Raw genomic sequence first — 17,431 nt, 5'->3', positions numbered from 1 at the left:
GCGACATTTATTTCTTTAACCCACAATAAACCAGCAATATATTTCAGTCAATTTGCAATTCATACACTATGTACTTACAAAGTTCTTGGATGCCATATCCTTGAGAACACCATAAAAAAACTTAAATCAATCCAGAAAAAAATGTACACTTCTTTAAAAGACTTTTTACCTTTAAACCTTTTGCTTGTTAGCGTGGATACGAAAAATCAACTTTAATGCATTTGAGTACGGGCTTGAGGACCTCAAGAGTGTATTTTGTTGATACGACTCTTACGAGAAAATGCCTAAGAGAAAAAAGAAGATTTTAGATAAAAGAAAATCGGAAGAAAGAGGGTTTAGTAAATGGGGTATAATAGAAAAATTGTATTAAGTAATTTCTCAAGAAAAGAGATTGTAGAAGCAAGAATAAATTAATAGAAGGATGAAGGAAGTCGGTAAGAGCAGGGAGAAAGGAAATAGAAGGATATACAGCAGATCCTCTTAAAGTATCCTGAAGAGCAGAAGAAGCAATGAGACTTAACGTTCAGAGGGGAGTTTTAGAAGGGCAGAACTAAAGTGGAAAGAAAAGTATATCCAATATATCTCTCCTCATTTAGTAAGAGTGACAACTTCCAGAAAAAAAAAAAACTCCGTAAATGGGATTATAGCCAATAAATAGGCTAGCTAAACCAAAAGTTTTAAAACTATTTCAACAGCTTTTATAGTTTATATCAAAATAAATACTAAGTGAATACTTTATATCTAGAGAAAACAGTGTTCTAAATATTCAAATAAGAAAATCTGGTGTAAAAACCATTACTGCAATAATAACTGGCACAAATTTATTGCCAACATTGATTTTTCTAAACGTTTAGCAATATTTAATTAACATAAGTGGACAGAAAACTATAGTAGTCAAACCACAAACCGAATTTTGTAAGAGACCAAAATAGAAGAAATGTTACCTTTACCATGATTGAAAGGCATCTTTTGTTTTCCTTTTAGCTTGTTCGTCAATCCTCCCTGCTAAGTTTTTTTTCAAAGTAGCTGTAACATTTTTTTTGAACTCGGCTTTGTGTAAAGATTAATTACTTTTTGTAAGGCAGTTTTGGTGCTTTCACAGGACTGGCACGCATGGTAGACAACCTCCTATTTTTGCCTTGAAACATGAAAGTAATGGGTTAAATTTCAATATGGGACTAGATTTTTATAATTTTTTCAATTTTTACTTTTTCTTTTCCGAACTAACCAAACCATCTTATTGAATTCGTCAACTCTTGGATCACTATTTCACTAGGTATAAATTGTTTTCAGTTTTTCCTCTACTTATTCACCACGAACTTACAATTCAATATGTAAAGTGAGTCTAATACTGAAGTTTAGCTATAGTACCACATATATACATATATATTTAATATGTGTAATACTTATATAGTGCTTACTTGTATCTTTTCTTTTTCAATTTTATACAATTGATGGCATGACATCAAAAACCGTTTTGATCTTACTGGTACGTTTCAACTCAAGATGTGCATTACAACCGGTCTGATAACGCTGGAGGTTACGGGAGTATAATTAAGAGGTTATACTCAGTAGTGGTTACAATGAGGTAACCTGTCACTGCTATCTTTTTGATTGGATTCAAATAAATAAGTTCAGATAAATATCTCCTTTAAGTTATGTGCGACTACTCTGCAAAATTTTAAGGTTGGTGCTTTAAATATGGGTATCTTTGTTTTTTTTTTTGGTTTTTCATTGTTCACGATACTAGGACTGATAGTGCTTGACTTTTGAATGTACGATGGAACTTTGTGACGTGAAATGGATAGCCAATGATTCGTTTACTCCTAGTCCTTATCAATGCTACATTCTGTTTTACAGTATACCAAGCTTCGCAGTCGCCAAAATTTATTTCAGAAATAGTCCGCTAATTGTAACAAGTCTCCTGTTTTTGTGCATCAACAACATCAACTTCCTTTTTGATTCATTTCTAAAAAAAATTGTAAACTTTCTTGAAAGGCTAGAGGATAGATGTATAGGATAGAGACAAATAGTCTAACTACTGTACCTTGTCATGACTGACTTTCCGCGATTTTGCGTGTCAAACGATTTTATTATACATGTTATACACATACATATATTAACAGGGCTACCATTAAACCTGGAGTCTTAATTTTAAATATTTATCTTTCGCAGAACTCTCATTAAATTTCTTTTCCGGAAAATTGTCCCTCGAAAAAGAAACAGAACATCAGATGAGTCTAGTTAATCTTAAGTCAAAAGAAAATTGTTACAGCCGTTTTTGAAAAATCAAAACAATCAATAAACTCGCTTGGATAAATAGTTATCATTCGTAACAAATCGGCTATCATATTTATACCATAAACCAGCAAAATAAATTATACGGCATTAGATATATAATCTCAGCTGCTCGTTTGCTAAGACAACCGAGATTCATGTTTCTTTTTTAAATTTTATTTTAAGTAAAAAGATAAGTATAGGGATAAATAAATGCATTCATACAAGGCTGGCTCTGGTATAAAGAAACACCAGAGCTTCTAAAGAAATGCTGAACACAAAGGGAGAAGATCTGACTTTTGTTGTTGAGATGATTGAATTAGGAAACTGGTAGAGATGCTTTAAAAGATCTAGTTAAAACAGAACATTCTCATTCACTATAAAAGAGAAGTGACAAATATACTGGAATACAGTACCAGGGCACGGTTTTAGATTTCTACACCAGATTCTGAAGTAATTTTCTAGTTAAATTTCAATTAAAAGTATTTATATTTATATTTCACCTATTATGAATGTGGAAATATGATTTTTAAACAAAATATTAGGAATTTAGTGAAAATAAAAGAGTTCTCTTCTACCAAATTTAGAACACAAATCTTTTTCTCTTTTCATCCAACAAAATCGCCATTGAACCCAATTTTTATTATTATTGGCACAATAAATAGTACAGATATTTTTTTTCAGACTCCTGGAGTCCAGTGGTCAATCGTCTGGAGCTTTAAAGTTTATTTTATATCATTTTAACATCTCAAAGGGCCTAGGAAGGAAAAAACTGCCTAAAGATAAAAACGTTTGAAAATGTTGAATGCAATTTATTCATAATCAATACTATATCTCTTTATATTTGAATTTGATTTTTTTTTTGTATGTTTAATAAGTAGTGTGCCTAGATAGATACCTAGAATGATGTACGGGAGACCGGGATAATCCATACTTCGGGATATATCGCTTTAAGGAAGGCTGGACCATGTGGAGGATGATCTCCTTCCGATAAGAAGGTGGTGAATTAAGGCGGTTAATTGGAAGCAATGTCGGACTCTCATTGAGATACATCATAAGGTTCAGGTACCAAAAGTTAAGTAATTTCAGATTAAAAAGTTTATTCATTAAATGGTTGTGTCCATTGACGTTATTGCAAAATACAAAGTGTAGAACATTTTTTTTATTTTTCTTAAAGTTCTACCATTTTTACCAAAATTTCTTTACTTAATAGTTAAACAATAAAGTCAGTCTTCTGACAGCAGTAGTAGAAGCAGATACTTCTATCAGCGCCAAAAACTTTCAGATGAATTACGTTCCTCCAAACCCAATCGTTCCCTTTCCCAGTGGCATTTCATATCTCTCAGCAAGTTGCACGCCGTCTTACAGTATATACAATTCTTTCTTCAAACCTGAGAGATTTTAGTTTCATCAAACGTATTTGCTTTATTTCTAGAATCCAGTGAAACAAACACAAGGGATTAGAACACAGCTAACTAGTTACATCCGTTCACCGAAGAAAGAGATACTAGAAAACAGCGGTGGATTGCATTTTACATTTCCAGCTCCATTAGAGTGGGTATTATGAAGAGTGGATTTCTAAGCAGATGATACCCAGTTCGGATCAAGCGAGTAGCTATTTTTATCTGATACAAAAAATATTAATAATTATTATCTGCTTCTGCCCCTGACCACTTATACTTAACTGAAGGACGTTAAGCTTCGCCTGAAAAAATAGGCAATTACTTTACTTTTTGAGGGCCATTCAGCTCTCAAAAAACATACATTCCATGTGATGATTATAAATATTATAATGTTTGAAAATTGTTATTCAAATTCGAAACTAATCAAATGGTTTAAAAAGAAGAAAACAAACTTGAAATAAAGCAAACTATGGAGATTGAAAAGTGATTTTTATCAAACTTGAATGATATCTTGTTCAAAAAAAAGATTCTCCGTGGAAGTTCTGGACGCAAACTCTCCCAATAAGGAGGAGAAGCAATAAAAAATTTGTTGTTTGGACACCATACCATTTTATTCTTATTTAAGTTAATAAAGCTACACTAGTGGTATGCAGTTACGTTCTTTTTTTTCACAATTTTGACATTTTTAATTTCATAGTTTTTATGCTATAATAATATCCAAGCTTTTAATATTAGGTTTTACTATTTCTGGTATGAGATAAAAAATATTCTCATGTTTTTATTTGTTTAATAAAAATGCTGGGCATTCGACAAGAACTGAGTTCTTTGAATAGTCTCTCTTACCAGTTAAACTAAAATAGAAATTCCTATTTAGTAATTTCACCAAGCACAGAGAACGATACGTTTTTTTTAAATATTATTATTATGACAGTGATATTGTTGCAAAAATAGAGGGATGTTGTGATTGAAATTTATTTCTTTCTAGCAAAATTGTGAAGCAGACCCAAAAGCAAATTTAAGATATTCTCAATCTTACGCCCATTCCAGACGCCCGTTTCCAATGTAAGAGGAACATTAAAAGATGGATGGTGTAAATAAGATATCTATTATTTTTCTCCTTTTTGTACCATTCTTGTTTGGTGAATAAAAATGGCAGTAGTCACTTCAAAAAGAATTTTATTTTTGTAGTCTTTCTAAGTGATGACGAACATTGTAGCAAGTTTTACTGTAATAATTTTTCAGCTCCCATTCTTCTGGTGATTTCTGCATGCGATATGTTTTGTATCAAGAAATTATTTTCTCTTCTCGTAAGGTATTTTAAGCCTTCCATATTCTTGGTTGTGAATTTCAACTCAAATTCCGCACATTTCTACTTACTATTTGAAAGATAATTTTGGTTTATTTTCCATTATCCTCATTTTCAGAGTTTGCAAATCCTTCTGTTACTTTCTTAATTCTCTTTTTTAATGTGAAATTGTTGGTGAACGGTTCCACTCATAACAGGAAAACTGAAAATGTGTAACGCCAAAGAATAGTTCTGACCTTTTTTATGACTGGACAGTGATCAAACAACCTAATGATTCTACTTCTTCTTCTTCTTCAAATGAGTCCTCCTCAAAAAAACCCTGTTGGCGATCAATAGCATGATCTAACTTTTGACAAATGCTGATCTGAATGGAGACGATGTATTCCTTCAAAAACACTGCAGTTTTAGTGCTTAGAAATTCTTCTGCGACGAGGGCAAGGTTTTTCTACAAAATTTCACATTAGGTGATAATTTGTAGATGTTATTTGTATTGATGTTATTTATTTCTGGCTTCCTGGCGAGAGTGCTTGTTAATGTTCAGGCCTCGACGACATACAGGAGGTTGCTAACCCCAAATCAGCGAACAAGTCATAATGTTATCTTAATTTTTTTGTATGTACTAACATACAGAAGTATTTACATTTTGACATTTAACAAACTGCAATTTTAACTGTTTAGATAGATGATATATTTATATTGACTGTCATGCAACTTTATCTTTCCGCTCCAACAGTGATGATTCAAGGAGAAGCATGAAGACATGACAATGATTAAAGCCAGAACTCTTACAGTCTGTAAACAGTATGATGTTGAACACTATTTACTAAAGATAAATACAAGTGCTGACTACGAAGTGGTCTTTAATCTAGTTATCCACGACTGTTAGTTAAGTGCACTTCATTCAATATTGCTTCATCTAACTATCTAGTTATTTCAATTACAGTTTAATACAGTTTGCCAACATTTTTCCGTTCACTTACTTTGATTAAAAATTAAGTTTTTTCTCTTATTTGTTATTTAATTAAAGTTCCTACTTTTTCTGACTATTTTGTGATTTTTGTTTTTTAAATTGAAAATGTTGAGAAATTTTATGTGAGTCCATGTTTCTACATCTTACAACCACTACGTTTATAATATTTAGTAACAAACGATAGCTGAACCCATTACAAATTTAAATATAAAAGTACAAATTAAATACAAAGCTATATAAGTACGAATCAATAATAAAATGTAACAAGATTAATTCAAATAGAAACAGAATTCATTACATACAAGTTATCAGACATATGGTACATCATTACTATTTCCAATTATTTTCTAAAGCAGTACCACTACATTACATAAAATTAAACCGTACAAATAATGAACTGATGGAGATTACACAATAGGTTACCCACTGCTAAGCTTTTCGATATTTTCTTGATTTTGTTACAAGTCACTGAAATAATCAATGTTCTTGGGTACTGAATTCCCTATGAAGATTGCTTGCAGATAATTTTGTGATTGTGATACGATAAGCATTCAAGTTGAATGTGACATATGTTGGAGAAATGTGGGATTATTAATTATAACATTTACAACTTTTTTTTACAGAAATAGCAGACAAATACATGGCCATTGGAGAGATAGCTGGATTGTTGGACAGTTAAAAAATTGGATTAAACTGATTTGCAATCAGTCTATGGAGAAATCTTTGTTGAATATGTTTAATCCTGTTGAATATTTCAGTATGGAGACCATTATTACCGAGCAAAATACCAACAAAGGACAGTTTGTCGGTTTTAGTAGTAAGTATACCAAATTTACAATTAAGATTGTTGGTGGTATTTAATATAAATTATTACTGAAAAACCACCTTATCCCGACCAATGTTTTCTTTCTTTCAGTTCTCTCAGCGATTCTTTGAATGCTCTTCACTTCAGACTGTAAATCTCTATGTTTGTAACTTCAGAATGCCTTCAGCGTGAAGAGTTGAAGAGTTTTACTGCTCGTATTGTCAATACTACAAGTAAGAAATTAAGTTTTGCTGAGATTTATCTCGGTCACTTCAGTGCTTGCACTTCTACACTTTGCTTTTTCCTGACGCTAAACATAACTTATAAAAATATTGTCACTTATTTATGGAATTTGTTTTTCTATTCTTTTAAATCTTATCAAGAGATAACTAAGATAACTTGAGACTTATTCCAACATTGCTGCAAACTTAAAAGCTCTTGAGGCATGAGAAGTTTAATAAAAATTAATTAATTGCAAATAAATAACAAAGTAAATATACTGTGGCAATAGAATTATTTAGCAACGCTTTTTTCCAGGAAAATAAAATAGAAATATTCACTGTGATTAGTGGAAATTTCATATTATCTGCACAATATATTGGATTACACAATTTCACCGTCTCAATAAATTTGATGCAACCACATTTAATCTCATATTGTTGCGAAATTCAATTAAAAAAAGAAGTAGCTTGTTATAAACTTGAAGATAACTACGGTGCGTCACATTATCGCAAAAAAAACTGACCTACTTTAGTGCTTATAATTTAAAATTTTATCTGACGTTATTTATTGCAGATAATGGCACTAATACTGAAAACTATTGAATACAGTGTCTGCTCTGGAGTAAAAAAAAAATTTCAACTGCAAAGTTTTGAAATTGAATGCAAAAGACCAAGGATATCCATTTTTCTAATCAGACATATTTCTTGGTATAAAATAATTGTGAAAAATGAACAGTTCTTGTTGATAAATGATAAATCAGCATCTCAATGAAATTGACATTGTTCAAGCGGCAACTTTGTTTAGGGTAACTGTAGCAGAATTTGAGACCCATAGCAGTCAGTGTTTTTAAAATTAAACCTTTTTACTTCTGAAGTGAAAATGAAAAATTTTGAAACGACTTGGGAGAAATAATTTCAGACTTGTCATTATGCGACAAGTGTGTGGTGAATTACTGGTTAATAATCAAATATTTTGTCTCGAATTTTGAGTGATTTCGTTTTCAAACATTTATGATAATTTCTGTCAGTATCACCTTATCTGTGTGATCGTTTGAAATGAGGATGGTTTGAACGAGACATCCCGTTAAATCATAAATTTTATTGATGTTGATGAATTTTAATTTCTAAGATTGTACTCAACAATCGAAGAAAGAGTAGTCAGTAGTCCTTAAAAAGTTAATCGATCTAGTTCTCCAAGAACCTAGTCCCACGATGATTTCGATCGTTCTGCATATTCCTGACATCCATTACTGGGACGAGTGTCCTAATGAAACTCTAGTACATCAACTTTACACTTATTTCGCTTCCACACTCTAGCGTTATGGTCAGCGACATTCCACATCGTCCACAGAACTGACATTAAGTCATTAGGTCCGAACAGAACACGCTGTTATTCAAGTCCCATTTCAATACTTATAAATGTGTTCAATTACCTTTTAATACTCATCAGTGTCATCAGTATGCACTGGGTAAATATTTTTGTAATAATAATGTTGCTAAGTCTGATGTAAATAGGATTGGTTCATAATGCAAGTGCAGAGTTATTAAGCTGCAGAATACTTTATGAACAATAAAAATTAAAGCTCATCATATCATGATGAGAGAGCGAGATAAGAAGATCTACTTTTACCAATGCTCTTCAACATTGCCATGTGTCGCATTTTTCCCGAAGGCACAATTTACTACTGAACGACCCAGCAGCTGTTGACGGACATCGTCGCTATTACAAAAAGTACACATCGTAAGATATAGAAAACCTCCTTAACTTGCATAATAAAAAGGGTGACTCAGGTGGTTGGGACAAGTGAAAAGGATGAAGGCAGAAAGATTTTTCAGGTGCATGGAGACCTGAAGGAATCAGAAAACTGAAAAACTCGTCCTGAAGACGAGGAGCATGTGAGAAGGATGGAAATTAGGGGATGGTGGATAAGGGCTAGAGGGAGGAGTGAATGGCGATGAATTGTTTAAGAGGCCCAGTTCCTTTCGGGAACGAAAGAAAAGAACCGGAATACAAAGTTACGTATACAGCGATTTTCGAAACAATATTTGTTCTTATAGACGTATGAGAAAGTAGAAGGAGAGATAAAGCTATTTAATGTTTCGAAATGCATTACCCCATTGCATAGAAAGGTCAATTTCATTACGTAGTTCACTTTATTGATTTAAGGTTTAAATATGCAATTAAATTCAACATTTGCTTATTTATTGGACTATAAAGGAGAAAGAAATACAAATTAAATTAGCGACGTTAAAACAAGTGAAGCGGCGCACACACGGTTGGATTATTAAATGACACCGGCTTCATCGAAACGACCACCTACCTATAGGACTTGAACCTTATTTACCAATCCAGCTTCTTGTTTTTTCTTTATTTTCCTTTTTCTTTAGCTCATTTTCTTGAGCGCAGCCGTTATGAAAGAGTTTAATGGTTGCAGCATGCGGTGCAATAGCTTCTGTTATTGTGGTTTTTATTAGCTACTTACTAAGCCACCAGTTTTCACCTTACAACTTTTTACATCACTTAAACCGGCTATAAAATCACAGATTCGTTCCTGCATTATTTTTTTTATTAACACATAAATATCAATAAGGCAATGAATGAATAATATATAATTTTTTTTCTATAATTATTTTAGAATTTATGGAGTATCAGGCTCACTTTAGCATTTTCGGAAGCATGGAGTTAGTTATTTATGGTTTTTAATATCAGAGAAGTATTTTAACCATTCCAATGAATTAGAAAATTATAAGAACAGTTTCGGTTCTATTTATTATATTTAATTACTTTTTTTCAGAATGGTTCAACGCCCAATACATTTCAGTGAAATGAAGGTTTGCAATTAATTCGCGAATTAGAATATAATGTTTATATTCTATACTGTATAAATTTACTTTAAGGCGCGTCAATCCTCTTATGGCGCCTGCAGCCTTTTTCATTTTACGGCTAGCCCTCGGACAATTACTTTGTTTAGTCTAAGAAGTTCCCTAAGAAAAGAAAATAAAAGGGACGGCAGCTGGATTCGAACCTGGATCTTCCGAAACTTCCTTCTTTTAGTCATAAAAAATAATTTTTAAATTATTGAAACAAATTACTACTGCGACTAATTGGCAGACAATCCAAACTACCACTGGAACATAAACGACTAATATACAACAGTGTACTTAAACCGATCTGGACTTACGGACTTGAGCTGTGGGGTTCAACCAAACATTCCAATTCACAAAGAATACAGTCCTTCCAATCAAAAATTCTCCGACAGATTACGAATTCTCCATTTTATGTGTCTAACTCTACTCTCCATAACGATCTCAAAATCTCATGCATAACTGACGAATCTAAATCTAAGTATAGAAAATTCTTTGACTCTCTTCCATTCTGTACCAATCCTCTTGTTCTAAATCTCGCCTCCACAACGATTCCAGATCGTCCTCCACGACGATTGAAACGCTGTTGGCCTCGTGACAATCTCCAGTAATGTAAGAAACTCCAGCGAGAGTGTTGCCGGTGGGCAGCTTCTCTCCTCAAGTTGATCCAGTCAGGAAGACTTCTTTTATCGTATTCACTTATTACGAATTTTATTCTTTGTAGATTGTGAATAGCAAATAAATTAAAAAAAAAAAAAAAATTATTGACACAAATAAATTTTATTTTCTTAAATTCTTCTCGTAAGCGAAGGTATTTTAATCGTGAAGGTTATCGATTTTGTATTTTTACCAGGCTTAACCGTTTTTAGGAACTATTGCAGTCCATGTGTGATTAGCGTAATTAAAAAAAAACCTTAAAAATCATAGAAAGATCAAGTTACAAATTTTTCGGATAATAATTTGCCACCAAAGTCTCATAATACTTTGGCTACAATATCCATCATCGGTTAGTGAGTTGTAGAGGAGTTCGGAAGGGAAATTTAAAGGCAATCAGCTGAACTGGAAAACTAAGGGATCCAGCGCTGATTATCACTTATCCCATTTTAGGATTTCTTTTTCTAGAACTTAAGTAACCGGTGATTTATTTACACTGATTTAAACATTAATTAATTTAAGAACAGTGTGGCGGTCCACTGTTGTCACGAGACTGCCTCGGCCTCGGAGGAGGCGAAAATGAGTTTTTTTAGTTGTTTGATTTTTAACTAATTTTATTTTATTCATTTAAATTATATACGCATGTTTTTTGTCTTTAATACATATGTGAGATTTTAGTAAAGACCAGTACCTTTTAAAAAGTAACACAAAATTGTATGTACTAAGATACGAAGAATACATTGTTAAAGGTACATATTTGTGGTAGAAAAATACAGAGAACGTTTGCTTTAATACTGTTCTTATTTTAACTCATAACCACAAGTTACTTTTTAAAAGGTACTGGTCTTTAATCAAATCTTACATATGTATTAAAGACAAAAAACATGTGTATATAATTTAAATGAATAAAATAAAATTAGATAAAAATCAAACAACTAAAAAAACTCATTTTCGCCTCCTCCGAGGCCGAGGCAGTCTCGTGACAACAGCGGACCGCCACAACAGAAATAATTATAAAACAAGGTTTTATTTAATTAAAGTTTGATTTAAATAAAATAAAAAAAAAAAATTGCCTGTATTTTATTAATGATGGCAGTCTAATAACAAACAGGCAAACTGTATCATCAAGGAGTCTGAGCTGAGCGGGCACTTAGGACCAGTTAATTATTCAAAGAAGTTGAGTAGTAGATAATAAATAATAACATCGGCATCCATTTTGTGGGCTTAATGGGGCCCTATTGTGTTAAATTACTACCAACATAGTGGGGGTGTAATATAAATTGTACATTTAAACTTTTGTAACGATTTTCATTGTTTGTAAAGTTTAGCAAACAAATAAATTATTTAATATTCCTTATTTATAACAACCGAATATCTTTTGTTTACATTTTGTTACATAAATAATTTGCTCAAAAGCTCTTAGAACGTTCTTTATTTAAGAATAAACATAATTTAATTTAATTAATTTAATTTAAACATAATTTAATTATTTTAATTTAAACATAATTTAATTTAGTTATTTTAATTTAAACATAATTTAATTTAATAATTTTAATTTAAACATAATTTAATTTAATAATTTTAATTTAAACATAATTTAATTTAATGATTTTAATTTAAACATAATTTAATTTAATTATTTTAATTTAAACATAATTTAATTTTATTATTTTAATTTAAACATAATTTAATTTAATGATTTTAATTTAAACATAATTTAATTTAATGATTTTAATTTAAACATAATTTAATTTAATTATTTTAATTTAAACATAATTTAATTTTATTATTTTAATTTAAACATAATTTAATTTAATTATTTTAATTTAAACATAATTTAATTTTCTTTAATTTATAACTTATACTGAAACATGTCTTCACATGTTAAGTTACATGAATTAGGTACTTTTTTTTAAAAAAAAAAAACTTTTGTTTTAATTATCTAGAGTCAGACGGAGATATTTTGCCAAATAAATTGCGTTTTACACTGTGCTAATTGAAAAATATCAGGTCTCAAGTACACTGAACCAGATATTATGGTTAGGTTTAAAGAATTTCGATTGAATAGGGATTATCAATCAATCAATCAGGATTAACGAATTATATTACTTATTTTTCAGTTTTTCCTGGTTTTATAGAAGATATTAAAGAATATATGGGTTTTATTTTCATAATTTTGTGAAAAAGTATATTAAAAATAATTTATTGTCATATTTTCCTAGCATTTTAATTGTTACAACCAGAATTTTTACTTGATAACCCAAACAAAGTAAGCAAGCTTTCATGTTAAATTTCTACACGTATAAATAAATGCCATAGAGTTGTTATTGATTACATTCAAAAAAATAGTGAAAAGAACTAGAAAAAAAAAACTTAACTAAAAATATTTACCGAAGAAAATTGATGTGAAAAATGAACGCTATTTGTGATTTGTTACAGGCGAGAGTGAACCCTCCGCCCCCGCCTGCCAAAAAAAGAAGAAAGAAATCCGCTTTTTCGCATGAAGACACGGCAGCCTTTGTAGCCCTAATTGGGGGGTGGCATGAAAGCAAGCAGCCCTTGCCGCCCCTGCGAGCCACCCTAAATCCATATATTGTGGGTTAGCATACAAATTACTTTTGAACACAAGTAATACAGCCATGGCCTCACAATCCAGTGTATGAAAAGTCTTCCTCGCATTACCATTACATATTTTTCTTTTAACAAACTAGGATGCTGTGTAAAAAACGCTGTGAAACATATATATATATATATATATATGTAGTGTCTATTCAAAACTTGTGCAACATATAATTTTATTTTTATATTGAAACCTTTTCTCATCAAAAAAGAGTTTATTCTAAATTCAGATTTTATTATTAAATTACTGTAAGTTTAATTGGCAAACAGAAAGGATGTTGTTAAAGAACAATGAAAGCCAAGTTACTACGCATCCTTTCTTTTACTTGGAAGTTTTATTATTGTAAGGAACTGATCTATTTCGCGCCACAGAAAAATAACTATATATTTTAATATCTTGCTCGCAAATATCCTCGGGTGCTGTTATTGAAAAAGATCGTAAACGAAGATAACAAAAAATTTAATCTTTTTTAAAAGTTTTTAATATACTAGATTAATATTGAAAGGTTGAATTGAAGTAGACAAAGTACAAGTATTTGTACGCCTTCATTCATTCCATTCGTACAGTCTAGATAGAGATACTAGATAGATTTGCTAGATAGAGAACGTTCTTTCAATAATATCAAGAAGTTAAAGAAGTTACGATTTTTTAAAAATCTAATTGGTTATAAGATTGAGCAGTACGAAAGTGATAGATACCAGATAGAGTTCGCCATAGAATCCTTTGGCGATGATTGTGGTCAGTTTGAACCACATTCGTTGTTAACAAGCGGTGATATAAATACACCTGTGAAGAACAGGTTCTTGTTGAAGCTCATAATTTTTCTTTGCTACTCAAGCACTAATTGTAAAATGAAATATAAAAAGTTTTTGATATAAAATTAATTTAAAATTACTTTTATCGATTAAAATAAACGTCGATAAAGAAGATGTATAATCGTAAAGGGAACGAAATGTGGGAAATAAGTTATTAAGTTCGGGGCTAATGTTTAAGTTTAATAATTCATTTGATGTTTTGACACTTTATTGAAAAAGTTTTTGTATTTATCTTTTACATTTGTTGTAAAAACTCCAAACTCCTTTGTATGGGGATAGACCCCCAATTGCATATAAATAAAATAAATAAGTTATTAAACTCGGTGCTGATAGTTGAATGAAGGTTGAAAATGGAGGGCCACATTACTGTTACTCTTATATATCACAAACCATGTTAACCTATGTGGATGAGGAGACGGTGGATGATAGAGGAGTTAAACTAGATGATAGCACAGAAATAGATGAACTAAAGAAGTGGGAAGTGTCTTAGTCATCTATTCTGTTGATGCACATTATCGATCTCTCCTTGACTCCTATTTACTATCTTTCATTGCTCCCCTACTTCGTCTGTCAGTATTCTTTCTTCTTCTACAAAAACCTTTACCAATGATGAATTCCAATTTTTGTATTGAAAATTATTTATGGCACAGAAATTGTGGTTTTATATTACTTTCTATACTGATATTTAGAGTGGAACAGTTTGTTGTCCAGTAATCCTTTCAAATGAGACTAAAGCCCTTAGCAGAACCATATTATTTACCAAACTGAAGAACCTTCTTTTATATTTAGATATAAACTTATATGACTTAGGTCATATGTCGAGATAGTGTTTTGATGTATGGATAAAGATGGGTTATTGATTTGTATTGATTTTATGCTCCATCAAAATAATTTCATTGAAATGCAATTCTGTACAGAATAATAATTGGAGAAATGTTATTCTAGATGTTTTACACAAACTATGACAACTATGTAATTGAAATGCAAATATTTATTCAAATAATAAAGCAAACTAGTATTCTAAATTCATAATCTTTTTAAAAATGGGTTTATAGTTTGAGTAACCTGATATTTATGTTACGTTTTAAACTTGGTTTACGTCAGAACTATGAATTCATAATGATGAGCATAAAATGAACGGGATGGTAAGAAAACTGGGACAGGAGACTCATTCTTTATTGGGATACCATTTCTTTGGCCCAGGCAAGGTTATTGCTGATATTTACTGCAAGTTCTTTTTATAATATAAATCATTTTATCTGAATTATGTAAATGCTGATGAAGAACTTGTTGAGAACATCTTGATGAGAAATCATTTTTCCTAACATCAGGAACTGTTTTTTTAGTTTATTGATTCAAAGACCGTCACTATTGATTCTTTGAATGAGGGGGCATTGATTCTTTTTTTTTTTTTAAACAACTCTCAAGTTGATTCTTAGCTTTGATTCTATAGCTCTTGCAGTACCATTCGCTAACTTTAACAAATACTCTAAACTACGTCTACCCGATATTTTCTTTTTCCCACTATCTGAAGCCCATTTTCAGCCTCTCAATTTGAAGCCCACTGCAACCTTGATCGCCATCTAGATCTGTTACAGCGTAGATGTACTTTTGAAAGACTATTTTTTTCAATGATGGTTTTTGGTTTATTTCGACCGTTGTTGATGGATGATTTTTGGGGAATATTGAGGTGCGGTCATCAATAAGTACAACTTTTTTGCTTTATACCAACGTTTCGGCAATTTTTACTACCTTCTTCAGGGTATTATACAAAAGTTTGTGAAGTTTAATGTAGAGCTATATCATCATAACTGTTGATGTTATGATCAACCAAGTGATGTTATATCAATCAAAATATGAGAGTTATATCATCAGTTCTACGGTTTCCTACATAGCTAGCCTTCCTATGGGCATTAAACTTTCTGTTTAACTTCTTCGCATTTATTTAGATAATTAGACTGTTTTCGTTTTTAGAAATGCAAGAATTATAATTTTAATAATTATTAAGCTTGAATCTTGAATAATATTTTGACTTTGTAAATTAAAGAGAGATTTATTATGAAGGAAATTGGATACAATAATTTTACTTATTTATACAACATTTAAATAAGTACTCACATTTCTCTTTATTGAATTATTTTCTTGTTTTTATGCTTAATTAAAATTATAATTAAGACATTTATTCTATATTTACTTAAGGCTAAGCTGGTGGTAACTAAATAGGTAGAATATTTAACCGGAGCTTCTTCCATTTACAAACAATTTCTAATTATTTTGAAAATTTCGTGGATGTGATAATATTTTATCTTATTTCATGAACTTTTCAGAGTTGTCTTTAATTCTAATCGAAAAATAAATTGAAAATTATTTAATTTCGTTTTAAACAACCTTAGATTAGGTAAACTTTTCTCAACGTACTTCTGTTTCGATATGATTGCACTAGAAGTTCAACTGAATTTGCTTTTTGCACAAAGTTTGTGTAATGAAATACCGATTTCATTGGCGGGTGACACCTAAAAACAATATGTGAATTTTAGTGTATAAAATAGAATTAAGTTTTCTAATTGCTATTTTTTAGACGTTGAGGCTTTAAGAAATTAATCGAACTTATTCAGAGCAGACTTTCTTTAAGTGAAAATAAATTAAAAAATGAGGTCTTTTTCTATAAAAAGAACATGAACAGGTTTTCTTTTGAATTGAGGTTCTACAAAAATCCAGAATAAATACACCCAATCCAAGCTAAACATAATTGTTTAAAAATACAACTATTTGTACAAATTTTAATACAAAAACTAAACCGTGTACAAATATTATTTGTAACTCAAAAATTCCAGTCCAAAGCCGTCACCAAATTGAAAATAACCCTCTTTATTTATTTAAGACAATTCATGTTACTTCATTACGCGAAATCATACGGAATTTCACTAGATTCCAAAGGGAGATTTTTTTGGGGGGACTCACTAACGCTTCTGACGTTGGTAGTACTGCCGGAGTGCACCAGGAATTCGATAGCAGTAAACTTGTTAAGGAAGAGTCAAAAAAATTGTTATTCACAGAACTGTTTTTATCTGTAAAGTGAGAAATGCGGTGTTTCTGATTATCGGCCCAATTCAAACTTAACAATTAGTGATCAATTATATTTAAACTATTATATTCAGTAAAACTTAGGATTCGAGATTGGCGAGGTCAAATAAAACAACTTGTCTTTTTGCCAACGTTTCGAAAAATCTATTGTTTTCTTCAGGGCCTGGATATTACAATTACAAAACAATTTACAGAGTCAGTAACATAGAAAAAACAGTAAAAATCAATAATACAAAAATAAACAGTAAAATACAATAAATTCTTTTACTGTTAATTTTTGTATTACTGATTTTTACTGATTTTCTATGTTACTGACTCTGTAAATTGTTTTGTATTTGTAATATCCAGGCCCTGAAGAAGACAATATATTTGTCGAAACGTTGGCAAATAGACGAGTTGACTTATTTGACC

At 30.8% G+C, this 17,431-nt stretch overlaps 1 protein-coding gene and 1 long non-coding RNA gene across 15 annotated transcripts in view; one reads left to right on the top strand and one right to left on the bottom strand.

Moving 5' to 3' along the window:
- dtn (transmembrane protein 132C dtn) overlaps positions 1-17,431 on the bottom strand; it is a 303,420-nt gene that overhangs the window by 20,177 nt on the left and 265,812 nt on the right. The window contains exons 1-2 of one of the 5 annotated variants that reach the window (XM_074128109.1): positions 1,422-1,576; positions 945-1,138 (exon numbers count right to left, since the gene is read on the bottom strand). The exons of 3 other annotated variants lie outside the window; for them this stretch is intronic. In XM_074128109.1, the coding sequence (XP_073984210.1) occupies positions 945-966 (22 nt within the window). In that variant the 5' untranslated portion in view covers positions 967-1,138; positions 1,422-1,576. Of the gene's footprint in view, positions 1-944; positions 1,139-1,421; positions 1,577-17,431 lie in introns of those variants that run through there. One more of the 5 variants, XM_074128110.1, reaches the window with a different exon arrangement.
- LOC141454184 (uncharacterized) lies at positions 1,575-16,301 on the top strand. Of its 10 annotated transcripts, none has more exons than XR_012458544.1 (7): positions 1,575-1,686; positions 2,962-3,342; positions 3,713-3,888; positions 5,720-6,078; positions 6,580-6,773; positions 6,873-6,994; positions 12,941-16,301. It is a non-coding gene; the product is annotated as an uncharacterized lncRNA (long non-coding RNA). The 10 variants fall into 10 exon arrangements; XR_012458545.1 differs by having other exon boundaries at positions 2,962-3,067; positions 3,159-3,342; positions 5,720-6,773; positions 12,941-16,300; XR_012458547.1 differs by having other exon boundaries at positions 2,962-3,067; positions 3,156-3,342; positions 5,720-6,773; positions 12,941-16,300.

Source organism: Rhodnius prolixus, unplaced genomic scaffold (genome assembly GCF_049639745.1).
Source record: "Rhodnius prolixus isolate KJV_2025 unplaced genomic scaffold, Rpr scaffold_9, whole genome shotgun sequence".
NCBI lineage: Eukaryota > Metazoa > Arthropoda > Insecta > Hemiptera > Reduviidae > Rhodnius > Rhodnius prolixus.
This window is presented reverse-complemented; position numbering and strand designations above follow the sequence as displayed.